This window comes from Artibeus jamaicensis, unplaced genomic scaffold (assembly GCF_021234435.1).
Source record: "Artibeus jamaicensis isolate MK-2021 breed Jamaican fruit bat unplaced genomic scaffold, CSHL_Jam_final contig_444, whole genome shotgun sequence".
Taxonomy (NCBI): Eukaryota; Metazoa; Chordata; class Mammalia; order Chiroptera; family Phyllostomidae; genus Artibeus; species Artibeus jamaicensis.
This window is the reverse complement of record NW_026521831.1, coordinates 7,672,065-7,700,052: the sequence shown is the minus strand read 5'-3', so window position 1 is coordinate 7,700,052 and position 27,988 is coordinate 7,672,065. Positions and strand designations below refer to the sequence as shown.

The 27,988-nt window shown below is 55.1% G+C and overlaps 1 protein-coding gene and 1 long non-coding RNA gene across 2 annotated transcripts in view; one reads left to right on the top strand and one right to left on the bottom strand.

Annotated features, from left to right (window-relative positions):
* Window positions 1–19,664, bottom strand: part of ASB2 (ankyrin repeat and SOCS box containing 2) — a 38,314-nt gene extending 18,650 nt beyond the window's left edge. Inside the window, exons 1-3 of the mRNA XM_053666026.1 lie at window positions 19,574–19,664; window positions 10,157–10,434; window positions 2,681–2,779 (exon numbers count right to left, since the gene is read on the bottom strand). Coding sequence (XP_053522001.1) covers window positions 2,681–2,779; window positions 10,157–10,362 — 305 coding nt within the window. The 5' untranslated portion in view covers window positions 10,363–10,434; window positions 19,574–19,664. The remainder of the gene's footprint in view (window positions 1–2,680; window positions 2,780–10,156; window positions 10,435–19,573) is intronic.
* LOC128627554 (uncharacterized) lies at window positions 1,340–27,988 on the top strand. The gene is made up of 5 exons (XR_008391789.1): window positions 1,340–1,571; window positions 19,347–19,958; window positions 21,613–21,776; window positions 26,808–26,940; window positions 27,638–27,988. It is a non-coding gene; the product is annotated as an uncharacterized LOC128627554 (long non-coding RNA).

The window sequence follows — 27,988 nt, the reverse complement described above, 5'->3', positions numbered from 1 at the left end:
CTCCCCCACTGGACTAGGAGCCCCAAGAAGACAGAGACAGCATCTTTCTTACCTCCCATGACTTAATCCCCAGGGCTCAGCCCCGGGGCTGGTTCATAGTAGGTGCTCAATAAATATTTTGTGCAGGGAAAGAAAGAAAGAGAGGGAGGGAGGAAGAAAGGAAGGAGCGGAGAGGAGGGCGAAAGGAAGAATTCAGAACCTAGGAACCCCAACAGTTATTTCACATCTTCATCCCTTCTATTTCCTAAAAGATAGCCTCTCTCTCTCATCAGAGTTGTGCTTGTTTCTCTGGGAACTGTATTTATATCTTGTTCAAAACGCCATTGCGATGGCGCCCCTGGAGCCTTGACAGACACACCGGCCCACAAAAGGAAAGGTGGGGGGTCTGGGTCAAGCCTTGCTGCTGTCCAATCCCCCCGGGAGCGCCCTGGGGTGGTCCCACAGCTCTCATCTCCAAGCTGGCCATGAGGGGGACTCTGCTGGAAACGAGTGGGAAGGTGGCAAGTTCCTCCACTTCCACAGACGGAAACCGAGGGTCCCTTTTAGACGAAGCTCACTGGTGGCAGAAAGAGAATTCGGAGCCCCCTCTGCCCCTGTGGTTTTCAGTGGCCGCCTCTGATGTTACACCACGACCACTTCCACGGAGAGGATTCAGGCATATGCTGCCAGCCCACAAAGGGATGGACAGCTGATCTTGAGGGAGGTGGTAGCAATAATTAAACCCCTTCCCTGAGTGTAGCTCGCAGACCGAGCACCTTTACCTGGGGGCCCGTTTGTGCTTGGAGCAGCTCTGAGTGAGCTCTGAGCAGCACAGACCCCTCAGGGGGTCTAGGAGCCTCTGCTGTGAGCCTCTCTCTAAGGTCTTTCCAGCTCCCTCCCCTCCTTGCTCCCAGCCTTTATCCTAACCTGAGCACTTTCAGCAGCTGAAAGACTGAAATACTTGAAGGATTAATAAATCTGAAGGCTTCACAGTTTAAACTCTGAATGCCAAAAAGAGGGTTGATACAAATGATAACTCCTTTGCTTGGCTCATTAACACCACTTCATTTGTTCATTCATTCATTCATTCATTCATTCATTCATTGGTCCATGTATGCCTGCACTCCCTGAGCTCCCTGCCCCCCATCCTTGGAGAGTCAGTGAGGACCAGGGCTGTGATCCACTCCTGGGGCACGTTCTGCATCCACGGTCCCATTTCCCAGCTGGAGAAGTGAGACAGGGCCCCACCCCTGTCGGGGGCCGGGATAGGCCCAGATGGTCCCCAGAGCCGGCCCCTCTACCCTCCCACCGCTTCCTCCAGCGTGAGCGGACTTCCTCCTGACTCTCAGCCTCTCCGGTTATTAATAGCTTCAGAGCATTGATGCTGGTTAAGTTACAGACCCAGCAAGGACCATGGGTAACTGACCAGATAAGCCCTGAAGTCCCCATCATCGCCATCACTGCCACCCTGATGCGTTCCTCTTGCAAGCGGCCAGAGCAGCCCTTGTCGGTTGCAGGAAAAGCCCCAGTGGGGGGTGTGTCCCGTCTGCCTGGAAGGTGTCCAGTGGGACCCCAGCTGAAGTGGAATGGAGGTAGGCTGGCCGTTCCTGTGGCCTCGGGGGTGTGCAGCATCATGAGAAAGCTAGCAGGACCCGCCACCCAGCCTAGGTCTCCACCAGCTGTGGTCTGAGGGTCCCAGGGCTCTCAGGCGCCCCCTCCGATGGCTTCTCCAGTTGCTCAGCCTCTGAAGTGCCCTCCCTGAGAGTGGGAGTGGCTGCTGGGATCTAGGGTGGGCGGGGACAGACAGTCAGAGGCTAAGGAGCTGAATGGGACCCTGGAGCCCACTCTGTCCTTACCAACCTCTCTCACGGAAGGGAGACTCAGTCAGGCACAGAGACTCCCAGGCAGTCACACAGCAAACCTCAGCATTGTGGAGACCAGAACCTGGGTCTCCCTTCTCTGCTCAGTGAACGTCCCACCTGCAGCACCAAGGAAGTGGGGGCTTGAAAAAGGCTGGGAAGGGGAGACCAGACATTGGCCAGTTGCCTCCTCCCCTCCCTGAAACAGAACTGGACAAGGAAATAGTGGTTCCAGAGGTGGGGCCTTTCTTTTGCTTTCAGCTGCCTCTGGGGTCAGCACGGGAGCAGAGAAGCGAACGGTACAGAGCTATTTCCCATGGACACACCTTGTCCAGCGCACCCTGGTGCCAGCAAACAGAACTCCTCCTGTAGCTGAAATTATGTCTGGATTTTAGCACCTGGCACAAACAAAGGCAACAAACCAAAAAACCCCACAGTGATGGCCAGAGGTGGGGGGGAACCGAGACAGAGCTGGAGCTCTGAGCTTCTCTGGGCCTCTGCAGTTCCAGGGCCATCTCCCCAAATCTCCCTCTTGCCGGGTCCCCCGATTCAGAGCCCCCTGGGGCCACTCCTGCACACCTCATTTGGGAGCACTGAGGGCTCGTTACAATCACAGCATGGCTAGCGATTCCTTGAGGACAGTGTCTGTGACCACCAAACCCAGCTCAGCAGGAGCAGCTGGGCCTCGAGTGGACATACTGGAGAGAGCTGTGCCTGGCAGGTCCCTTCGGAGTGACCCCCTGTCTGGGGACTGTTGGCCTGCTTCCCAGCCCCACCCCCACCAACCCCAGTTGGGAGATCGAGCTGAGATGGTCTCAGAGGCAGGCTGAGGGGTCACTTACGCCAGCTGGGAGGTCTTGTTGCGGTTGTATTTCTGCATGACCCCTTGGAACAGGCCCAAGTGGCCCAAGGCCGGCGGGTTCTCGGGAGGCACCGTAGACCTGGAGGGTGCAGGGCAGGAGTGAAAGAGGGAAAAGTACTGTGCATATGAGAAGCGGGTCATGGCCAGAGGCAGGACCGAGGATGGAGGGAGAGCGAGGGAGAGAGAGACTGACTGACAGACCAACGCAGGGCTCTGAACCAAAGCAGATGGCCCAGTCCTCTCTGTGTGCTGGACACAGCTGCTGTGTCTCAGATTATTTTTGGCCCTTGGAGGAAGCCCTGGGAGATTTAAATGACCATATAAGACAACAATGAGGTTAACCTCAACCCCACTCCTACGGTCCCCTTCCCCAGCCAACCACACGGGAGGCAGATATGAAGCAAGGTGACATTCTTCACCCAGGAGGATGTGAGAAGTGTCAGCGGCAGGTCCCAGGATGAAAGGGGCTCAGCCTCAGCGACAGGCAAGAGCTTCATGGGGGTGGGGACAAGGGGACAAAGCTGGAAGGCCAAGCCGGTCTGTGTCCCTGCCCCCACTGTGCTGGCTCCAGGGTTGGAAACAAACAGTGTAAAGGTCCCAGCACATGATGCCCGAGGAAGGTCACTGGGGCCAGGGCTTGGAGTCAGACCGACATGGGTTCAAATCTAGGCCCTGGTATTTCCCGGCCGTGTGACCTTGGGCAGGTTGAGCTTCTCTGGGTTTTGGTGTCTGGAACGGCCTGGTCTCAGACAGCTGGTGAGGTCTGACCGAGTGAATGGTGCGAAGTGAGTGGCAGAGGGCCACGCATAGGGGTGTTGTGTTTGACCCTGTCCACCAATTTCAGCGAGATTTTGCCTTTCCGAGCTGCAGTACCCTCGCCCCCTGGGGCTGCTGTGAAGGTGGAAGGGGCAAAAGGAGGTGCAGCGGCCACTGCAGGATCTGGGTTAGCTGGGGTTGTATTGAGAACGGGACCTGTGGCCCATGCTGGTCCCACATCCCACGGGTCAGGCTGTGGCACTGTGGGCCCCCCTGCAGGCCCGGCCTGGTCTCCTGTGCCCCTCCAGAGCAGAGCCCCTGACACCACGCTCCCTCCCCCAGGGTGCTGGTCTCCTCCCACCCTCTGTGCTCTCTGCAGGTCTGAGGCTGCCACACCCATAGGCCCTTTGGCTTTGAGCAAGCCTTGGCCCAGTTTGTGCCTCAGTTTCCTCCTTCGCAACAGGAGGCTGTGGGACCACACCGGGGACTTCCTCTCTGCTGGTGTAGCCGGTGAGCCTTTGCTGCAGCGACCTCATGTGAAAAGCCAGCGTGTTGGGCAGTTCTAAGAGACCACGTCCCCTGGCCCTGAAAGCCCTCGGGTTCGGTGTTATTTTCTATGCTTGCTTGTGGTCCCGGCAAGGGCAGCGTGCGGGCAGGCTTCTGTCCCCATGATATCCTGGGGGCCTGGTGCCCATCATCATCGGTCCATGTGTGGCCTCCCATTTTGTAAAACGTCAGTTAAAGTTTACGACACTTACTCGGCTCCAAGGCACATTACCCTGTGCTGCTAATGATGGAAGGATACACGGGACAGAGTGGATTCTCTGTGTCCGGCGTTTCGCCCTGCTGCAGAGAAGCACCGGTGCAGCCGGAAAGCAAGAACAGAGCACCACGTGAGGGTCTAACACATGCAGGTGGGTAGAAAAAACCCGGAGTCAGAGGGATTCGGGCAGGGTGGTGAGCACTGGGAGAGAGCAGACCCCAGCCTGGCGCGGGGCCCTCTCTCTGATGGCACGATAATAACAGCGGCAGCGAGACAGGGAAGAGAGGGGGTGGGCAGTGAATGACCACCATGCCAGCCCCAGGGATCGTGCCTCATGTCCGGTGGTGCACTGTTCCCACTTTGCAGAGGAGGAAACAGACAAACTGAATTCTATTCAACAAGAGTTTCCCAGCTCTGTGCTCCAGCCTGGGGGTACAGACAAATGGGAAGCTTCTTTTCATTGACCCCCGAGGGGTGGGATGGGAGATAAAGACACACACACACACACACACACACACAGCCCCAGGGCAGAGGCCGAGGGGCGGGAGCACCCATTCTGGGAGCCCTGAAATTGGAGTTAGCCCAGTGTCAGGGGCAGGCTGGCGGGTGCTCCCCGCCTCTGAGCAGAGAGTCGAAAGTGGAGCGGACCAGGCTCCAGCTGAGCTCTGTGCTCTCTGCTCACCGATGCAGCCCCACTTCCTTCTCAGGCCCCCAGGGGGGAAAACCACCCCGCTGACTCATCAGAGGTGAGAGGAGCCTGGCGGGATGTGGGCACAGGTCATGCCCTCGAAGAGGCCCAGGTAGGGTCTGTCCTCCGCGTGGGCGGGCAGGTTGCGGGTCAGGAGTGCAGCACCATCACCGGCTCCCAGCAGCCCCTGCTTCAGAGTCCAGCTGGCCCTGGCTTCACACTCGGGGAGAGCAGGGAGTGGGGATCTGATGACAATTCCCACCAACCTCTCCTGGAGCCGGGTCTGAGTTAATGAGAAGTTTAGGCCCAGCCCCAGGAAGGCGTTAAACTGGGCCAGACCTTGCTAAACACAGGTGGTGTTCAGGCAACTTAATAGGGGAGGAAGCTGACAAACATGAGAGTGTACCCGTGCCTGCCACTGTGCCCAGGTCCTGTGTTCTCTCCTCTGGTCCTGGTACCAGCCCCCTGTGTGTCAGGAATACAGTGTCCGGTACACATTAGGCACTTGATACATTTAAATGAATGAAGCAAAACAAACAAAGCAAAGCCTTTGGCAGGGTGATGTCCCATATGGTAATATCAGTGCCTTGCAGCTGCATGCCAGGACCTGTTCTTGGAGAACCAGCCCCCTGCCCTCCTGGGCAGGGAGAGGAGGAGCTCCCCTGGCATAGCCACCTCCACCCCTTTCCCGAAGGTCTTTGGAATCAGCCCACCACCGGTGAAAATTGCTTCTCGATCTGCCACTGGCCAACCTATCTTTGCTGGGATGGCCAGAGAGGACTCATGGAGGAGAGCAGGCATTCCGGCTGTGATTTCTGCCTTCCACACATAGCTGAGATTCATCGAGCACTTCCTACGGCCAAGTTTTGTCATAGGCACATGGCACAAAGTATCTCATTTCATCCTGTAGTCTATTTTGTAAAGGAGATGTAGTTGGTCCCCTTTTGCAGGTGGGGAAACCGAGTCTCGAAGAAGTCTGCTTCCTCTAGCTTGCTCAGTGAACTCCTATTCATCCTGCAAAGCCCACCCATTGGACTAAATGAAGAGACCCTTTCTGCGTCCTTCTGAAATGGAGACAAGCCCCTTTGCTGCACCCTTCCTTTACCTCTGTGCCTTCATCCTCATTAGCCTTCGAGCTCGGGAGACGGCAGGACCAGGCCTGATTCACAACCAGATGCCAGGCAGGCATGTGCCACATTAGAAGTGTGCAGCGAATTGTTTACCAGGTGCACACAGCAGCCCAACCAAGTTCCTGCTTCCCGCTTTCTTCCTTTGTCTTCTCAGAAATGCAACTTTAAATAAAATGCAGAAGTTCAAAGACTGAAGTCCCAGCTTCCTGGACCCGCTCTGGCTGGTCCATCACAATAACCTTGGGCTCCCTGGTCACTCCTCTCTGGCCAGTGGCGCATGAACCCTGCTTCTCCGTGGGACAGGAAGTTGGGTCTGCCTTTCAGGAAGCCCTCAGTGGGCCAAGGCTCGGAAGATGATCCTCACGCACACTTCAGACTTCGCTTCTTCCACTGCTTGGGAGAGAAGCCAGTTGGGAAATAGCTGTAAAAGGGAACCTTATACTTTTTCCTGGGCTGTGACCTGGCTTTCATTTCTAGGATCCCAAAGACTCAGGTGACCTTTATGTCCACAGTTGTCATTTTGCTCATGAGACAATAACAGTAACTTACATTCCTAAAGGACTTTGTTGGTTTCAAAGTGCACTCATTGACCTGGAAACATTCACTAGGCGTCTGCAACGACCCAGGCTCTTTGCTGAGGAATAGCTGCTCCCTGACCCCAAGGAGGTCACACAGTGTAGCTGGGGACACTTTTGGGAGGCAGGTTATGCTTTGTTAGGGTGACAAAAATGTTTTTCCATGGAACAGAGGTACATGTGCGGTGGGCACTCGGGGAAGAGGCGGGAGAGGCCAATTCAGGCAGCAGGATTCGGGGCTTCCCCACCTTCCTCCATCTTTCATAGGAGCCCTGTGAGCTGGGCTCAGCAAGCTTTTATTATTGCCATTTTGAAGATAACGCTGTTGGGGCTCAGAAAGGTTAATAACTGGCCCAAGGTCACACAGCCAGTAAGTGATATGGGCAGGATTCGAACCTCCACACCCACTTCTCTTTCCACCCTGCTGCCTCTTTGTTCAGCCCTTTATTCTCCCATTCATTTATTACCAATTCACTGGGTCGGGCACCACACTGGGCACGAGGCTTCACAGGAAGGAAGACTGGGAAGGCCCCGCCCTCCCAGAGTTCACAGGTTAACAGCCGAAACATGGAAACTGTGAGTCGGAGGCAGGGAGGAAACAGCCAAGCGAGGAATCAGTGAGGGGGTGACCTCCGAGGCCCTGGCCGGGTGGCCAGGCAGGATTTGCTGAGGAGGTGACATTTAATCTGAGACCTGAAGGATGAGGAGGAGCTGGCCATGTGGGGGCCCTGGGGACATGTGTGATGTCCTGCTTTGGGTCCGGTAGGGTGGAAACCATGATATTTGGGGATAAAAGCGAACAAGGACTCTCCCAGCTCCCAAGAGTAATGCTGTGTCTTGCTTGTGAGCACAGTCCATGTGTCTCTTGTCCTTGGGGCCCCTGAATTTCTGTGGGTGGGAGGTGCAGACCCAAACCCCACTCTGAGGCAGAGCTGGTTCAGGGTCAGGACTTCAGAGTGGGGCAGGCTCCGGCCCTTCCTGGCCCTGCCGTGCTAATGTTTTCTCCCGTGGACAATGGGCACAGAAATACCGGCTTGTGGGGCGTAGTTTGGGCTCAGAGGATGGCTGTGTGCTGGGCACGTGAGGAGGCCCAGAGAGTACTGGGGGGGAGAGTGACCTGAAAATCACCAGTGGGATTTGCTCCCCCAGCAGGGCCCACGCCCAGCTTCCTTTCAGAGACGAGGGGGCAGACAGAACTGAACCTAGAAGGTTTCAGGTCGCATCTGGAGTGAAGCAAGCCCGTCAGAGAAAGACAAGTCCCATACGACCTTCCTCCTGGATGGAATCTAATGAACAAACTGAACTAACAAGCAAAAGAGAAACAGACTCGTAGAGATGGAGAACAGACCAGCAGCTGTTGGGCGGCGGAGATGGGGGGCGGGGTGAGAAAGGTGAAGGGATTAAGCAAAGAAAAAGACTCATACAGACAACAGTGTGGTGACCAGAGGGAAGCGGGTTGGGGAGGTAGAAGAGGGTGAAGGGGGACAAATGGTGGTGGGAGGAGACTTGACTTGGGGTGCTGAACACACAATGCAATGTATAGATGATGTGTTATAGAACTGTATACCTGAAACCTATATAATTATATTAACCAATGTCGCCCCCAATACATTCAATAAAATGTTTGTTAAGAAGGGACAGGAGGCAGGGCTGGATTTGCCCCCCTATGTTACTTGTACCTGGGTCTTCGGTGAGGACCGAACAACCTTGGGCAAGTCATTTTACTCCTCTCTGAAGGCTTTTTTCCCCAGGAGGCTGGACAACTGTTTGCACCTGCCCCCTGTGGTTCTCAACTTCCTTATTTACTAGAGGAAGGAAGAGACCAGGGTCCAGCCTTCAGGGTGCCATTCCGTCCTAAGATTTTAAGTGTGCGCAGGACTCCCAGGTGGGGCTCCCACGCTGGGGGAGGGCTGCAGAGGCCCAGGAAGTGGGAACCTGCGCTGAAGTCTGGGAGGCTGCCTTCTCTCGGATGCCCTCCTGAGAAAGAGGAAACTGTGGTTGACTTAGGCTGAACTGGCCCAAACAGGAACCAGGGCCTCCTGGGGCCCAGGTCGCCAGGAGTCCCTGGCTCTGGGCTTCTGTTTTTCAGGTTGGGTCCCAACAGGGGACGTCCTCAGGGGCAGCTCAGTAACCTGGAGCCTTCCAGCTGCCCAAGGCTGCCTGCTTTCCCCTTTAGAACGTTCCTTGGTGCCAGACATTCTAGGCCTCTGCCCAGCCTGCCCGTCAGAGGTGGCCCAGCCTCAGCAATGGCCTGAGTCACTGGGGGAGCGCCCTGGTAGGTTTCATTAGAGGACAGGCTGAGACGCACCATCACCCACCTTCATCCTGGTCAACTGGGGTTGGACATTGGGAAGGGCCAGTTTATTGTTATTGCCACTGATGATTCCCTGTTATGATTAGGGAAGGAAAGTGTGGTTCAGAGAGGTGAAGTGACTTGTCTGAGGTCACACAGGAAGTCAGCTGGCTGCTGGAGACAGGGATACTTGAGGTCCATGCCTCAAGATAGCACTGCACAATTGTCACAGCCGTGCCCATCCCCCTGTCCCCACTTCCCAGTACACACTCGACTGGGACTCGCTGATGGGCAAAAGCATTTTTAAATGTTTGCATTTCTTTTTTAAAAGCATTTAAAGTCCAATGCTTAATTACATTTCTGGTTCCCGTCTCCTACAAAGAAGGTGGCCCCTCGATCTGCACTGTCCCATAGCCACGGGTGGCACGAGGCCAGTGAGCCCTTGAGAAGTGGGCGTCTGGGTTGGATGTGCTGTGAGCGCAGATACACACTGTACTCCCAAGACTCGCTATGAAAAAACAAAAGAATGCAAGCATCTCTTTCGTCATTTTTATATCCATGATGTGGAAATGATAATATTCCAGGCACAAATGAATCTCACCCGTTTCTCTTCACTTGTCAGTGTGGCTATTAGGACGTGCAGCATGGCATATACGTGGAGCTGCAATTGTGGCCCGTGTCCTAATTCTACTGGTGTGACTGATGCTGCTCGGGGTGGTCCTGCTGCTGGGAGCACGGGGTCACGCTGAGACAGGGGAGCGAGAGCAAGGGGGCAGGATGGCTGTGCCGAGTGGATGCCATTCGCTTCTCAGACATGTTTCCCAGGGAGGCTGCACAGTTGGGCTTGGGAGGTCTGGCCAGACTCAGATGTCTGTTCTGCTGCATTCAAACCTACAGCCAGCCGTGCAAAGCTAGGCCTTGGACTTTGGAACCAGACAGTTCCAATCTCTGCCATTTATTCAGTGTGTGACCTTGGACCAGCTGCTCAACCCTGAGCTTCAGTTTCTTCATCTGTAAAGTGGGGATCCAGCCCAGAACCTCCAGAAAGTCCTTAAGGGGATCAAATAAGGTGAAGTACATGTAGCACCTGACCCAGTATTTGGCACTGTTGGAGTGCAGTAAGTTTAGATGATAAATGTAAGTCATCAAGGCTGTACAATGCATCCCAGAGACCAGGACAGTTTGGTTTTGGGCTAACAGTGTTTGGGATCTGCCCCTTGCCGAGGCCCAAGGTGGTCTCTCCTTGCTTACCTGGTCCTTGGATACACATGGGCAGGTTGGCGGTTGGCTCGTGTGGGCGCGGCGGCCTCGGCAGTGGCTGGGCCCCGCGTCTTGTCAGCCAGGCTCTGCTCGATGGCCATCTGGACCAGCTCATCCTCGCTCAGGCTGCTGTACAGGCTGTACTCCTCGTTCCCGATGGCGCGCTGTTCGCCCGGAGTGCTCACCTCTGTGGCCATCCTCCGAGCCTCTGGCTCTGGCCTCGGGGGGAGACCCTCAGTGGGGAGGAGGAGGCAGCCAATCAGAAAGCCCTGTGAGGAGACCCAAACCATCCTGGTCACCAACAACACCGCAAGATAGCTACGTTTACCTGCTGAGAAGGCTGCACTATCTTCTGGCAACTGCACACTTTTTACCCATTTGTTGTATTACGGGATCACCTAATCATTTGTTTGTCTGCCCATGCCCCCACTCATCTACTCGCCAGTCCACCCACCTATCAACCACCCATCCCACCATTCACCCATCTGACCAGCTATTCATCCCCCCATGCATCCATCTGTCCACTTATCCATCCACTTATCCAACCATTTGATCACCTATCTGCACAATCATGCATGCCCCTATTCATCTGCTTACCTATCTGTCTAATCACCCAACATCCGCCCATCCCTCTGTTATTCACCCTTTGATCGTTCCATCTGTCCACCCACCCATCTGTTCTCCATCCGTCCTCCCATCCATCCCACTCTGCGTCTGGCCAACCATCTGCTCATCCGCCATTCTCTCTCCCATTCCAGACAGCCTCTGCATACGTGTGCCCAAACTTCATTAATGGAGAGGGCACTCACTGAGCACCCACTCTCTGTCGGGCACCCTTCCAAGCACTGGTGATACAGCAACGGCCCCTGACAGATAAAAATCCCTGCCCTCGTGGCGCTTACACAACAGCGCTCACACTCCTTCCCTCCGATTGGCCAACAGCACCCCATCCTGGCACTTTGCTGTTCCTCTGCCCCGTGCTGGGGCTGAGAGTGCCAGGGACAAGTCGGACACAGGCCTGTTACTTAAAACCCCAGGGTCTAGTTAAAATCAATTGTTAAAATAATTTGCCATGTTAATTCCAGGGAAGAAAGAAAGAAAGAAAGAAAGAAAGAAAGAAAGAAAGAAAGAAAGAAAGAAAGAAAGAAAGGAGGGAGAGAGAGAAAGAAAGGGAAGAGAAAGAAAGAAAAAAACAAACAAACATAAAAACTGCCTCAAGGAGATATGGACTCTGGTTGAGTCAAGTGCTTTTAGGAAGTAAAGTAAAATCGGCTCAGCCTGATTTTCTCTTTGACTGGCTGACATGCAGCGTGACTCTGGGTCAGTGGTTCTTAGCCCTGGCTGAACATTAGCATCACATGAGGTTTTTTGAAAATACCAGTGCTATAATATGGTTTGCTTGACAAATATTCACCCCTCTCCCTGGAGGCAGAGTTTCCTTCCCTCCCCATTGAAATTTGGCTTGACCGTGGACTTGCTCTGGCCAGGGAATGTGGTGGACACGATAAAGCAGCCTCTTGCTTGACTTGTGCTTGCGCCGTGGGGCTTGCTCTTCTGCCATCGCTAAGAGAAGAGCGCCCCCTGGAGGCACTGCCCTGTCCTGGGCCCCAGAGTGAACCCACCTCTGGCAGCCTGAGCCCCACCTGCACAGAGGAGCCCCGCCCAGCAGGGCCTGCACTGGAAGCTGAGCAGCCTAGGTCAGCCTGCCTGCAGCAAACCTGCAGCCCCAGAGCATGGGAATAAATGTTCACTGGGGTGTTTTGCATGCAGTGTCTTCACAAAGAGGACAGCCCCATGGCTGATAACCAGACGTGAGGGTGATTAACTTACTAACACTTTGGGGGAAATTCGAATTAAGACCCCAGTGCGGCACCACTGCACACCCACCAGAATGGCCCAGGCGGAAAGATGGGAAGCAGCAAGTGTTGTGAAGGACGTGGAGCAACCAGGGTGCCCTCTCCGTTGGCAGGGGTGTCGAAAGGTGAAACCAGCCGGAAAACCAATGGGATTTGCTAACACTGAACATCCCATGTGCGGTGACTCCCCAGTTCCACTCCTAGCTCTGTGCCCAAGGGAATTATGTACATATGTCCACCGAGAGACAAGTTCAAGAATACTGGTAGTAGCACTGTGTTATTCATAATAAAACCTATTGAATGCTCCCCAGATGTCTATGAACATCTGGGTAGATTGCTACATTGTGTGTATTCATGTAAAGGGTAGTACACACTGATGAAATAGACACACTGCCACTACACAGGAGATGATGAGTGTCACCGGCCACAGTGAGCAAAAGAAATCAAATAACAATGAACATAGACACAGGATTCAATTTACATGAGGTTCAAGGGCAGGCAAACCTGGACTGTGGTGCTGGAAGTCAGACTAGTAGCTACATTTGGCAGCACTACAGTGCTGGGTGACCTCGGCGAGTCCCTGTCATTGCCTGGGCCTCGGTTTTCTTATTGCAAAAGGAGGATTTGGACTCACAGGTTTCCAAGAGCTCTTCCAGGTCTAGCTTCTGCATCTCACTAAGATCCCTGGTTTAACACTGTGCTATCCGAACCCCAAATTACTGTCCCTGGGGGTCCCCAGTGGCAACCTCAACAGGTTCGCTGTATGTGCAGAGCTGAGCATTGTCCCTGAGGGAAGAGGGAACCGGGCAGGAGTGGAAGGATCTTAGATATGGATGTCGGGAACTCTCAGGTCTAGTTTCAATTCTGCAACTTCCTAGCTGTGTGACCTTGGTCAAGTCACTTCCCCTTTCTGGACCTCATTCCTTTATCAGTAAAAATAGGAATGAGACAACCCACTTCCCCATGGTGTCAGAACAATTCATGAGCTGTGACATGTGTGGGCAGCTTATAGGGCTAAAGCAAGCAGTTGATGGGGACACCTCCATCCCCTCACCCTGTGGCTGCTGTTGGCCCTGCTATGGGCTGGTCAGAGGCTTATGGACAGCACTCCACTGCTGTGCCCTCCCCTGACCAGATGCTAAGGGAAGTAAAGGTGGCCAGCTAATGGTCGCCTGGAGCAGCCAGTCTCCAGCAGCCAACCGCAGACTTGCCAGGCCTTCCCTCACGTCCAGGATGGTGTTCAGAGCCTTTTCCATTTATCAATAATTTCGTGGCATTGCCCTGACAACAGCCCTAGAAGGGAAGAACATTTTTTATCGAATTAACTTATTGATTCTTCAACCCCACCACTCCTCCCACGAGGAATCGATGCTCCCATTTTACAGATGAGGCATTTAAGGTCTGGGGAGGGAAGGGAAGGGTTTGCACGAAGACCGACGGCTGGAAAGATGGGATCTGGGGCCCGGACTTCCTAACTCAAATCCAGCACTCCTTCTGGGAATTCCAGGAACATGGATCCAAGTACCTGGCACACGCAGCATGTGCAGACAGGCTGCATACACATGGGGTCTGAGCAGATGGGCATCCTGGTCCCGCCAGGCCACCTGGCCTACACCTGTGCCGTGGGCACCAACCACATCACGGTCTCAGCCCATACAGGTGAACAAGGTGAGGGCTGACCTTGAAGAGACCTTGAGGGAGAGGGCCTACCCCACAGTGAGCTCAGCCATTTCTTTTTTTCCCCACGAGATCCTCCGTTTTTGAGGGTCCCTGGGTAAGTTGCCCATCTCTGGAATCCTTATGCGCAGAATGGAGACACTAGTAGTAAGTGCTATTATTTTAGGGTTGGCGGTAGAACCAAGAGGGCTCAGTGTGCACAGGCTTAGTGCTGGGACTCACGTGACACCAGGCTGCTTCGGGGGGGGGGGACTCCCACCACTGAGTCTACGCAGTTGATGGCTGGGGTCTCTGCCAGGGACTGGGGGCCTCTCTCCAGGGGCAGATGGGGCAGTTCAGCCTTAGCACAAGTGGACAGTTATGAAGTCACCTGTGGGGTCAGCTTGACCAGGTTCAAATCACAGCATTACCGTTTATTAGCTGTGTGACCTCTCAGAATCTCAACTTCTCCACCTGTCAAATGGGTATAATAACGAGTCCTATGTCATGGTGAGGTAAGGGTGGGGCAGGAAATAGAGACCCTGGGTGATGCCTTCCCCCTCTTTTGACCTCAGTTTCCCCTCATCTTCATTCTGCCCAGCTTGATTTCTGAAGCCTCTGCTTAGGGGCTGGGCCAGGTTCCAGGCCTGAGTCCTGGAGAGAGGCCAGCACTCTCAAGGGCCCTCTGGCAGGCTGATGGGGACAAAAAATAGCCTTTCCCAGGGAAAGGAGAAAGCAGCAGGCTTTGACCGCAAAGGGGGCGGTGCTCAAGAGTGGCCAGCTCGGGGTGCAAGAGCAGGGTGGGGCCGCTCATGGAGCCTCAGGGACTCCTCTTTTGCCTCCTTCGTAGCATCCCAAATGTTGGTTCCAGGGGAGTCCCCACCTCTCCCAGGTGGCATCTGTAAAATGAGGACAGCAGTGGCTGTGACCGGCTTCCCTGAGTTAACACATGAAAGCAATCAGAACAGCGTTCTTTGAAGTTGAGCCTCAGTTTCTTTATCTGTGAAATGGGCGTAGATACATGGGCCCCCGCTGAGCTGCGGTGAAGGTTAAATAACAGTGTTCGAAAAAGCAACCCTTCCTCCCCACCAGTTTCTTCCCTTCCCCTCTCAAATCTGGACCCACCCACAGCCAGGGTAGTGGGTTCTGGCCTCAGCAGGTGGGGTCTCTGAGGCTCTTTAGGGGGCTTCAATGGAAGAAGTGGCTTGCTGGGTGTCTCATAAAAAAATTGAGAGTAGGGAACAGGGCTGAGAGGTGGGGAACAAGAATGGACTGGCAGCCATGCTCCAAGACACCAAATGCCCCCTCAGCCAGGGACTTGGGTCAGGAGTGTGAGCCTGGACAAGCCCCTTCCTGTCCTCAGACCGTTTGTAGGTGGAGGCTGCTGGTCCCCCTTTCCATCCTTCTCCTTTCTCCCCTCCTCTCGCCTCCCCTTCACTCTCCTTCCCTTCCCTGCCGGGTCACCTGGCCAGCCATCTTTCCAGATTCAGTTCATGCATCTCCTCCACCAGGAAGCCCCCCTGATTTGATGGCTGAGGCATCTTGAGCTGTGTCCAAGGGCACCACTTGCATTCTGTTGCTATTAACTGGTCTCCCTACAGAGTCGGAAAACTTCTGAACAGTTTATATATACTTACCTATCTGCCTATCTATCTATCTATCTATCTATCTATCTATCTATCTATCTGTCTAAGGCAGTCCTAACAACTGGCGGCTTAGCCTCGCCTGGGCTACGTGAAGAAACAGGGAACTGACCTGGGCTGTTCCTCCACCCCGTGGTCCTTGACCCTATTCCCTGGAATGCCCGAGAAGTTTATGTTGAAGCTTATCTTTCGGGCCTGCCATTCCCCAGGATCCATGGGGTCCTGAGGAGGCTGAGGAGACGCTGTTCGCTGGAGGGCGAACCAAAGACGTGCTCTTGTCCCTTCCTGGACTTACTGCTTTAAAACCTAAGCCGTAAACATAGCTGGTGCCCATGGCCCCTGCACTATTTCTGGCTGCTTTCCTGTACTGTACCATTTGACCTTTTTAATCCCCAGCAGGTAGGAGAATAAGATTCTTCCCATTGGCCAGGTGGGAAGACTGAGGCCCAGATTGTAAGTGGCAGAGTGGGTGGAGACCAGGCCTACCTGCTTCTCTTGGCATCAGACCCTCTGACAACGAATATATGAGCCGTGGCCAGGGGTCAGTTACTCTGGAAGTTTCTGCTCTGGCTAATGGGTGAGCCGACCTTGGGGGAAGGGAGAGTGGAATCCAGTCCACCTCACTTGACCACCACCCCTGGACCCCACAGAATGGCCCACGTCAAAGTCCCAGGCAGGCTTCTGCCGGGGGCAGTCCTGGCTGGGCCTCTGCTGCTGAGGTCCAGGGCCTCACAGCTGCTGGGCATTTAAGCCTTTTGTAAGGCCTCTAAAGATGCTAAAAAGCTCCTCCCAGCATCACTAATCCCAGACTTTGATGCTGGTTACAAGCTCTTAACTTCTCTCAGGCGCCAGGACCTTAGGCTCCTGAGCTTGGGCCAGGGTTGCTGGATGTTCTGGGTGGGGGAGGTGAGGGGGTCTGCTCAGGGCTGCAAGCCTCAGCTGACCCCACAATGCAGGTTCATCTCCCTGTTGGCTGGAGGGGAAGCTGAGGCCCAAAGAAGAATCATGACTGGCCCAAGGTCACCCAGGAAGGAGGTGATGGCCAGGGGTTTGAACCTGTCCAAAGCTGGCTCTGCTCCTTCTCCCACTCTGTGCCTATTGTAGCTGGGAGACGAGGTAAAGATGGGGGGAGGGGGGCAGGTCGGGGGAAAGGGCATCGACCCAAGACTCCATCCAAAATGGAGTTGCTGTGAGTACCAGCTGAGAAAAACGCCCATGAATGTCAAGTTTCCATTTTATTTCTCTGGGCCCCAAGCTGTCGAATCTCCTGGCCCATGGGTCACCTTAACCTTAGCCCCAAGTGGAGGACACCTCTCTCCCCTCCTGGCCCCAGGGATCTGGGCCAGCACAGCTACCCCTCCCACGCCTCTCCTGGTCCATCTCCCCGTCTTTCTCCTTCTGCAGCCAGACCCATTCATGGGCTCCGGCCACATGCAGGTCTCGACACAGGATTTAGACCCCTGACCCAGCTTGTGCCCAGGGCCCGGGGAATGCCAGGCCCCACCACCTGTGCCAACAGCCTGGGATGGGAGTGAGGAGGGACCGGGCTTGCTGGTCCAGGGTGAGCTTCCAGCAGCGCTGCCCCTTTCTCCTGCCCTCATAGCCCCAGTGCAGTGCCCCCAGCCCTGTTCTGGGCAGGAGGACAGTAGGGACCCTCGCCTTGGCCCCTGGACAGCAGAAGGTTCTGGAAGCTCTAGCTCCAGACTGCAGTGTGGGAGGGCCTGGGTGGGGTAGGCAGGGGTGCCCTCCCCAGACCCCTCCTCACCCGGGCCCAACCGCGGGGCTGGCTGTAAATCTTTAAATTGAGATCACACGAAAATCATCTAAGATCTTTCTCCTTTCTGTCCCCACCTTATCCGCCCTTAGTTAAATCTTTTCTTCTCTTCTTCCTTATCTCCTCTCTCTTTCCACCCCTCCCTTCTGTGTCCTCTTCTTTATAAAGTTCAGGGAGGTTCAGACTCACTTATTTTTATATCACCACTGCCTTCCCCAACATTTCTCTCAACCACAGAGCTCTGAATGGCTTCATTCATTCTCCTAGGCATTAACTGGTCCAAGAGATGGTGCTAAGGATGAGAAGTAAAGATACCAACCAGTCCTGTGACAGCTGCCTCCTCCAGGCAGCCTGACCCTCAGCAGCTTGGACACAGGAGGGTGTTGATCAGGTCCAGAGATATTTTTGGGTCTCCTTTGGGAAGGTGCTCCTGGATCTAGCCTGGACCTGATCTGTAGGCATGTTAGGACACCCGGACAGTGCCAGGGACGGGTCTTTTTACTGCTGTGTCGGTCCCCTGAGAGGCTGCCGGGGGCCTTGGCTTTGAATGTGGGCACTGGTGGCTAATAGACCAAGAGGCCAAGGTTTCATTTCCAGCCTCAACACCTCCTAGCTGTCTGGCTTTAGGAAATACCCTTGATCTCTCAGACCCTCAGTTTCCACGTCTGGAAAATGGGAGTGACACCCCTCTCTAACCCACAACACCGGCGGGAAGAGTCGCTGAGAGACACCGCCACAAGGTCGGGGCCCTGTGCCGGGCTGGTAGCAAGGGCTTGGTGAACGGTCATGGATGCCGATCGTGTTAGGATCCATTGTATGGTCACCAGGGGCGGGTTACATGGGGCCCCTACCCCAGAGTGGAGAAAGAGGACCCCCTCCCCCACAGGGCACTCACAGCCTGGCCTATTTGTGCAAGAACGAGTGATGCAACCAGCCCGGTGGAGGCCCCTGCCAGCCCCCGAGGCGGGTGTGCCATAAACAGGCCTGCCGCCAGCTGTTGGGACCCATCTAACTGTTGTGACAGTGGCTGGAGCATCTGCCCCTGGCTGCCTCCCTGCGCTTTGCTCCAGGCCTCCGAGGGCAGACGTCGGGGCTGGGGCCGGTGTGCTGGGGTCGGTGTGCTGGCCCCGCTGGCTCAGCCGGGACCCCTGTGAGCTCCCTCCAGGGCCAGCCTCGTGTGCCAGCTTTCCCTTCATTGAGGTGGCTCTTCTGTCCCATGCAGCAGTTGGGACGGGCTCGGCCCCACCCAGCCTCAGGTCTCCATCATTTACCTGTTTGCCCTAACAGCCACACCTTACTGCCTCCTCATTCCAGTCTATTACCTTGGCTTCCTGAAGTCAGATCCCGCCTGCCCTTCCTCTGCTCAAGAACAATCAGATTATGTCCTGACCGGTGTGGCTCAGTTGGTTGGAATATCACCTTATAAACCAAAAGGTCGTGGGCTTGGTTCCCAGTCAGGGCCCACACCTGGGTCATGGGGTTTGAACCCCGGTTGGGAACTGCATGCGAGAGGCGACAGACCAATGTTTCTCTCTCACATAGATGTTTCTCTCCCTCCCTTCCCCTCTCTCTAAAATCAATAACCGTGTCCTTGGGTGGGGATAAAAAAAAACCCAATCAGATGTGTTCCATCTTCTTGACTGGCCTGGAGGGGTCTGCCTCTGCCTCCAGCTCCCCCTCCCAGATTCACCCCCACTTCTGACCTCCGAGGGCTTTTGCTAGAGCCACACGGCACTATCAACAAACACCCAGGCCCGCCCGACTGTCTGCCTTGGCCGAGCTGTCCCTCCACCTGTAAGTCCCTCTCCCTGCCCTTCTGCCTGGTGACATCCCTTCCATCCTTTCAAAAGCCCTCTCCTGGTTGAACGTGCCCTCGTATTTACACACACACACACACACACACACACACACACACGCACACACACTGTATCCTTGCACCTCTGCATTCCCATGTAGCATTTCCCCTTGCTTACACTGAGCTATGGTGTTTGTTTCCAAATTCTGTTTCCTCTCCCAAACCCCAAGCCATTGCAGGCACAGCCCATGGCAACTTGGTGGCTCTTGTCCCCAGGATACTGGGCACACACAGGCGCTCCATAAATGTCACATGAAATGGATGCACCCATGCGTGACAGTATCTATTCACCCAAAACAAAAGCGTTTCCGAAAGTCATTTGTCTGATACATATTGCCCAAGGCCTGCCAACCAACAATGGCATCATTGAAAACTCCCTCTGCATTTCCATTTTTAGACGTGCACAGCAGAGTGATTTCTGAACAAGAGTCGTCCCCGAGAACGGATAAGCACATGCAAACGGCTGTCCCCCAGATCCGAGAGGACAGTCACTGGCACGGTTTCTAACTCCAAAGGACAGGAGAGGGAGACGCAAGAAAGTAGCTCGACGAGAAGCGGCTCTGAATACGCCGGCCCAGCAGCCTCGCTCCAGGTTTGCACAAGGAAGTTGAAAGCATGCGTTACCTGCTAGGCTCGGAAACAAGGGCACCGTTCGGGGGGAAAGACAGGATTTTCCCGAGAGTGTCTTAATTCAGCACATGCTCCCCGAGCGCTCCTTCCGCCCGGGCCCTGAGCGCCTGGCTGCTCTGCCTGGCAGCTCGGAAACGCTCTCCCTTGAAGCAGGGAGTTTATTTCGGGCCCACCGCATGACCAATGATAGCAAGCCAAAGTATAAGATGTTATGAATCTCAGATTTCCTGTTTGGAGACTGCAGAGGCAGCGGCTGTGGTCCTGCCTTCAGCCCCTCCAGGGTGCACCGGCCCCGCACTTTGCTTCAGCGAGCACCTCGGAGCGTTGGCCCTCACGTGACGTCACCATTTGGGATCCTTGACATGGAGGCCATATATGGGTATGTTTCTGGAAGTACCCAGGGGGGAGCGAGAGGGGAGAGAGCAGCAGAGGGTGAGAGACAGAGTGACAGGGAAACAGACTGGAGGGACAGAATGGAGGTGAAGAGACAAGAGTGAGGGTGGGAGAGGTGATGAGAGGAAAGAAAAGAGGAAAAATGAAGACGATGGAGAGAAAAAAGGGAAAGGAAGAGGCAGAAAGCAAGGATTAGGAATAAATGGGGAGAAGAAAGAAGAAAAGACAATTAGGAAAACCAGGGAAGACAAAGAAAGAAAGAAATTTTGACCAGTTAAGAGATGAAAAGGGGATACCCTGACTGGGGTAGCTCAATGGATGGAGCGCAGGCTGCGAACCAAGGGGTCACCAGTTCGATTCCCAGTCAGGGCACGTGCCTGGGTTGCAAGCCACGTCCCCAGTGGGGGCCACGTGAGAGGCAACCACACACTGATGTTTCTCTAACTCTCTTTCTCCTTCCCTTCCCCTCTCCCTAAAATAAATAAATAAATAAATAAATGAAAAGGGGGGGAAAATACAGTAAAAGAGAAGAAGGAATAAGATAAAGACAGCATGGATGGGAGAGGAGAGAGGGACGGAAGAGAAATCAAAGGAAGGAGGGGAGACGGGTGGGTGGGAGAGAGAAAGAAGGGGGACTGAGAGACAGTGTTGGGGGGAAGGAGAGAAGGCAGGAAGGAAGCTGGACTAAGGGAGAGAGAGGGAAAGAGAGGGGAGCAGGGAGGAAAGCATTCAGGGTAAATGGCCTTTACAGAAATCTCTGGGAGTGTAGCAGGTGGCAGAGCCGACAGCTGGAGGTACCAGGGACCCAGCTGCTGGATGCTGTGAAATGGGGCTGGAGGCACAGAGGGTGGGGGAACAAACAAACAGGCAAACAGGCATGGGGGGCAAGCCCTGGGCAGAGGCATGCAGCGGGGGGTGGGGGGAGCTCTTCCCCCAGGGATGGGGGAGAATATCCCCTGTTTCTGCAAGAGAGCAAATGGCATGTGACGTCAGTGCCAAAGGGCAAAGGCAACACACACAGGCACATGCTGAGCAATCTAGGGGCTTACCTGCCCACACGTGCGTCTCGGGTCACAGAGTCCATTCCTCTCAACGGGAAGGAATTCAGTTTCAAAGGTCCATTCCCCTCGGAGGATTTATGATTTCCTGCCCATTCAAATGACTTCTTACCAACTCAAACTCAGTAGAATTCAGGATGCCTTTAAACTCACATGGAATATTCCACTGGAAAATAAATCTCAGTGAATACAGGGTTCCCTGGGGTCAGGCCAAGGTTCTGGAAGTCGGACCTGGTACTGAGGACAGGAGGACAGCATCTGTCCCTGGCTGTCCCCCAGCCACTCTGGCACCTGCTGAACTGTGCATCTTTCCAGCTGGGATAGTCCCCTCAAGGTTAGCTCAAGCTCAGCCCCTCCCGGACCATGTGCCATGGTAAGGATATGAAAGAAGGGTGGAGAGGGGCCGTCGGATGCTCTGTGCTGTTTGGGGATTTTCCCTGGCAATAGAAGTTCTAGTGGAGTGTGTCCCTGGGGTCCTGCTGCTTCAGCGGCTCCCTGCTGGGGGTGGGCTTGGGCCCCCTGCTCTCTCTGTCGCCGGCCCCTCTCTCTCAGGTGGCCCTCTGCCTTTTCTCTCCCTCCCAGGCCAGACAAACCTCTGAAAGTCAACAGAACTGAAGAAACTCACTCTCTGAACCTTGTTGACATATCCCTGGACTCAGCTCTTGCAAATCAAGAGCCCAAATTGTGGGTGAAGAGTCACAGGGAACGCAGACGACAAAGGGGGGACTGGCCAGGCACACTGACTGGTAGGTGACAACGTCATTCCTGCTGTGCTCACACGGCCTCCCCAGCAAGTGCCATCATCACTTCACGGATGAGTGAAGTGGCGAGGCTCAGAGAGGTTGGGGAGCGTGTCCATAGCCCCACAAGGGCTGGTTTACACCTGAACCAGGTCTGCCTGCCACAAGGCCAATGCTTTATCCACAGCTCTGCCCCCCGTGTCACAGGGGATCCTGATGTGGGGGCAGAACTAGGGGTCTCACCAGCCTACGAATACAAATTGGTGACTATGTGCTTTTCCCCTGGCCCTTAGCTCAGCCCACCTGGGAGGCCTGGTGCTGAGGGTGCAGAGCCTGACAAAGGCAGGCTGGCCCAGCGGCTGGCATCCCAGGTGACTCGCCTCCACCAGGAACAGGTGGGGCTAATTCGGGGCCAATTCTGACTGTGTGTTGCCACATCCACTTCTGCCTCCGAGATTCTGATTTCACTTGTGAGAGTCAAGGCCTGAACAACAGTGACCTCCAGCACCTGGTATTCAAGTGTAACACACCCCCGCCCACAGGAAAGCGTGCACAGTGCGCGGTTCTATCAGTTTTCACAAACCGAACAGATCCAGCATCCAAATCTACTGAAGAGGGAATATTACCAGCTCCCTAGTGCCTCCCTTTCACTCCTGTCCCCATCTCCACTCCATCACCCACCAGCTCCTGCCGAGGGGGACCACGCTCCTGACCTCTGGGCACACAGGTTTTTCCAAAGTTCGTGCCTTCTTCCATTCAACAGCGCACTGCGCTCATCCTTGCTGCTCCAAGTAGCTGAGGACTGGCCCTTCTCACTGCCGCATCGTGTTCCGGGCTACGCACATGTCACAACCTACTATTCCACTGCTGGTGCACATTTGGCTAGCTCCCAGTTTGGGGCAATTAGGCATGCTCAAGTATGCTTCTTCTGGTGAACACGTGTACCGATTTCTGGTGGAAGACACCTGAGAGGGGCCTTGCTGGGTCACAGGACAGGCAGCAAGGTGTGCTCAGCTTCAGTTTAACTGCCAGGCGGTTTTCCTAAGTGGCTGTAAACTGCCGTCCCCACCAGCTATGAGTAAGAGTTCCAGGCGCTCACATCCTCCCCTTGGTGTTTTCCATCTTTCTTCATGGAGTCCGCTCTGGTGGGCATTCGTGGCATCTCGTTGCAGTTTTACTTCACATGTCCCCGATGGCAAATTATGTCAGGCATCTGAGAAGCCCTGGCCTCAGTGATCTCTGGAGACCTTCCAGGGTCCCCAAGTTGGTGCAGGCCCCAGAGGTGGTCCTGTGGTCCAGGTGTCCAGGGAAGGCGTTCATGGGGACAGAGAAAGGTAAATGAGGGACAGGTGCAGAGGCAGAAACCCAACCACTGGTTGGCCTGCATGGGACCACACATGGGCCCTGAAGGGCTCTGCTCCCCGAATCCTAACTAGAACCCCCCTCCCTCACTCTCTAGCCCGCTTTACCTATTACGTGTTTGTTTGTCATGAGCTTATTGCCTGTCCGTCCCATGTAGAATAGTCGTTCTGGTCACTGCTGTCTGTCAGTACCTACAACAGTGCCTGGCACATAGCAGGTGCTCAGTAAACAACTGTTGCATGGGTGCGCTCACACTTGGGCCACACAGCTCCTGGGTGTGATTTCGGGAGGGCTGTGGCGCTGTCTGCCAGCCTTTGCTTGGCCGTTGGCCATACAATCCTGCACGCACACACCAGGCTTTTCCTTCTTGCTTACTTTCATCTGAATTCCCATGAATAAAAGGGGGAGTGTGTGTGTGGGTGTGTGTGTGCTGGGGGAGCTGTTCACTGAGCCCCACAACCAGTAAGGCCCAGAAAGGGAGCCACACCCTGCACATTTTCCTTATGAGGTGACACCTCTTCCAAGGAAGGGGGTTGGGGGTGGAGCTGGGGTTGGGGGGTGGAGCTGGGATTGGGGTCCATGCCAAGAGCTGGGACTGCTTCAACCAAGTAAAAAAAAATATCACTGGCTAAAATAAGCACCCCTCCAGTCCTGGGCCCTGGCCCCCAGCCCTGGCCGCCTCTTGTATCAGTTTATTTTGGTTTTAATAGATGAAGGGGAACAGACAAGACAGCGGCAGTGCACTGGAGGGGAAGGACGGCCAGCAGACCTCGGGGGAGGGGGGAGAGGACGCACAAAGGCCCCAAGTCCTGGGAGGGAGGGAGGGAGGGAGGGAGGGAGGGAGGGAGGGAGGGAGGGAGGGAGGGAGGCAGAGAGAAGTCCCCATTTCTCTCCTTTCTTTAAAATGAGCCCTGTGCTCTCTGGGGTGTGGTGGACGGACAGTGTCTTTCTTCTGGGACTTTTAGAACCCTGCCCATCCCCCTCCCCCACCTCCCAGCCTAGAGGTCCGAGGCAAACTCCAGGGAGAGAAGAGTGTTTTCATTGAAGGTGAGGAGAGTTCGGGCATAACTTTTGCCCCTCTGGCAGGAGAGAAGGCCAGGCCAGCTGCATGCCCCATGGCCCCCCAGGTGTGGGGGTCACACCACTGGGATGACTCATCACCAACAGCAGGGCCCCCTGGGACCAGAGCACTGCTGGATCCTGGCCCCATTCTCTCCAACACCCTGCATGCGTGCAGAGGGCGGAACAGTGGGGCCTTGATCGGGGTTTTCACCACCATTAGCAGATCCCAGGTGCAAATTCCTTCGTGGGACACTGGGCTCTTGCAGCCCTGGGTCACATCTGACTGTCCAGACTAGAGTGGCCAGGACAGAAGGAAAGGGCCACGCCTCAGTCAACATCACTGTCTCGTGAGCTAAATGCCACTTTCTCTGGTGGGAATCTACAACCATCCCCGCCTGCGCACTGAGTTATCCTGCCCCAGGGGCAGAGTGGGAGCCTCGAGGTCCCTGCTGGGGCTGCAGCCTGCGGTCGGAGCCATCTGCAGGGGAAGCCCTGGCCCCAGAGCTGTCTGTCTGTGAGCCCTGACTTTCTCCGAGCGTCTCGCCCCTGGAGGTGCCCTGGGCCTCGTGGCGACACGCTAGGCCATGCCTGCCAGCCCTGTGCAGACATCTTCCTTGCTGGGAGGTGCCGCCCACGTGCAGGCACAATTGGCCCCGCCTTGTCCTGTTCCCAGCATGGGCACCGGTGTCAGATAACCCGGTTCATTCCACGCTTGCTGCAGCCCATGCGACAGCTGGGGACCTTCCTGAATCTCAGTTTCATCTTCGAAGGTGCGGGGGTGGGGGGACAGTGACAACCCCCTCCCTCATGGCTGTTACAGGGGTTCAATGAGATCCTGGGGCTCACACGGCCCACCAGGGGCCTAGAACTCAGGAGACACAGACCCGTGGGACGTCCTCCACCCCGCCTGTGGGGGCCTGAGTGGAGGAGGCAGTGCCTGTGGGTCAGGTGGGTCTGGATCTGACCTGGAGACCCCAACCCCTGTGGGCCAGCTGGTTCACTTGGCTTCTCTGTGGCTTGATCTCACTGCGCCGAAGTCACCCACTGGAATTTGGGAACAAAGTTAGACCCAGCGTGGCCCACATGCCCGAGTGGGAGACATCCCACATCCCTGCTGCTGGGAGCAGGTTTTGCATGAACGTAGACATGCTTAGAGTGGACCTGGAGGGAAAGACAGGGTTGCAGCAGTCCCACCCTCCTTCCCGGGGAGCAGCCCCTGGCCATGGGGACACCGCATGTCCTGCTGGGTGCCGGGGCTCCTGGCTGGCCCTTGGTCCTCCGGGCAATGCTGGGGGGGGCCACATCGCAGTCCGTTGCCTCCATAACTGTGGCAGAGGAGAGAAGGCAGAGGCCCTGGAACGCAGTCCCTGGCCCGGCCACTGTGGAGACACAGCTCACAGAGAGCGAAGTTGCTGCTCCAGATAGGCAGCTGTCACCCATTTGGCACCTGTACAGTGGCACCCAGCTGAAGGGAGGCTGACTGCTCTCAGGCCTCAGCTTTCACCTTGGCCTTGCTCCTTGGGGAATCCAAAGCAGGCCGTGTTGTGACAGTGCAGAGGTGTCAGCCAGACCTGGCAGTCTGGGCAAGGCCCTACACTAGCTGTGGTGGGGAGGGCCAGGGTTTGGGTGTGCAGCCACGCTGGGCATGCAGCGGGCAGATTGGGGTGCTGGCATCAGGGGGTGGGTGGGATGGGCAGATGCCCAGATTTGCCAGCCGACTGGGGACCCAGGCCATACGTGGCCATCATGTGAGGGAAGCCCTTCTGGGACTTGCCAGAACTCTGTGATGGTGACACCCCCGTCCACAAAACCTCTGACCCCACTGGGCTGGAAGGGAAGAGAACAAAGATGGTCAGAGCACGCAGGGGCTCGGGGTCCATCTGCTGCAGCGTGCTTCTTCTGAGGAAAGGGAAACTGGGCCTGGAGACAGAGAAGACCTTGGCCTGGCTTCGTAGAAGCCACGGATTCCAGAAATTCACTACGGTTTTTCCGTATCCCCCGCCCAAGCCTACAGGGTGATCCCAGTGGCTGACAACCCCTTCACGCCGTACACTCTAGAGCCCAAGGTGTTGGAGCAATTTGCCGGAACCCCACCACACCGGAGGTGGGCGGGCCCGGAAGACAGGCAGCACTTCCTCCTGGGCACATTTAAGATGCCTGCTGCCCCTGGAGACTCCCAGAAATGCTTGGCAGTGCGGGGTTACAGTGGACCACAAGCCCTAGTGCTCAGCTTGAGACTGCAAGCAGGAGCAATTGGGGTGTCAATGTCATTGTGTCTGCTTGTTCCCCTTCCCAGAAGTCAAGCTAGGGTCACTCCCAGCAAAGGCTCGCTGGTAAGGTGCTTGACTGCTCCAGATGTCCCTGTGGAGCCCAGTGGCCAAGAGCCCAGACTGGAGTCACCCGCCAGCTCTGCCATTTGAAAGCTGTGTGACTTTGGAAAACTTACTTAACCTCTCTGAGCCTTGGCTTCCTAATCTATAAAATGAGGGGAAGTGACAGTACCCATGTCTCATAGGAAGGTTGCAACGATTAATATATATTATATAAACATATATCTTAGACTAAAGACTTACAGAATGGTAAGGGTTGTTACTACCTTAAATATCCTGATAGAAATGAAGAGGATGGTGGTCAGTCAGAAACAACGGTTCTTAACTGAGGACACTTCCCCCCAGAGTCAGTGGACAATTCTTGGAGACATTTTTTGGTAGCTATAACTGAGGACGGGGTTTGCTACTGGCATCAAGTGAGTCCAGGCCAGCGATGCTTCTACTCTATCATGTACAGGGTCCCCCTCCCCCTGCCCTACAACGGGGAGTTAATGGCCCAATTGTCCACGGTGCCACCGGGGAGAAAGCCCAGCTGGAGGTGGGGCGGGTAGTGGGAGGAGGCCTTGTAAGCAGAACAGAGTCTGCACTGAGTGGGGCAGGGGGTGGGGCGCTGGTGCTCTCTTTCTATCACTGAAGACACCTGTGGATTTCAGGGCCAGCTGCTGTTGGGGGGGGGGTGGTGGTGCGGGTCTAGGTGTTTGGATTTCAAATGCTTGTGACTGCTACAGGGATGGCTTGTTGAACAGGGCTTGTCACCAGTCCCGAAGGTCACGAGCAAAGGGAAATGCAGCCGGGGTTTGAACAGAGCAGAGTGGATAGGCTCAGCGGTCACCATGAAGGTTGGAGTTTCTCCATTAAGCAGAAAAAAGGGGGGGCCCTGGCGGGTCTCTGCCCCGAGAGGGACAGGCCCCCTGCTGGAGCTGGTGCGTGCACATGCACAAGTGTGCACAGGCACAAGCACCCACATGGGCACGGAGGATGCTTATATCCCTGGAATAGCTTACATTCTTGTCAGGAAATGAGATGAATGTGATATACCAGTTGGTGAGATAGTTGGCAAATGAAGAACTCTTACAAAAATAAGAACTGTTGAAGTCTTTTGTTTTCTAAAAGGTCTCCATTTCTTTTTTGGTGCACATGTGGGGCGAGAGGCGCCTGACACATTAAAAGAGCTGGGGCCTAGCCACCAAGGTGCCAGTCTTGGTCCTTCCGGAAAGTTCTATGGAAATTGTTTTCCTGCCTGGAGCCCCAAGAAAAGGAGGAAGGGGCTGCATCGTGTGGCTGCCAAGAACACAGGCCCCAACAAACTCAGAGTGCCCTCACCCCCGACTGAGCGGCTACACGCTGCTGCCCCCACCCATCTCTCCTCTGAGATGAAAAACTCTAATTGTGAATCAACTGGAATTCAAGTCAAACCCACCTGAATATGTGCAACACCAGAAATAAAAAATGGGGTAACAATGA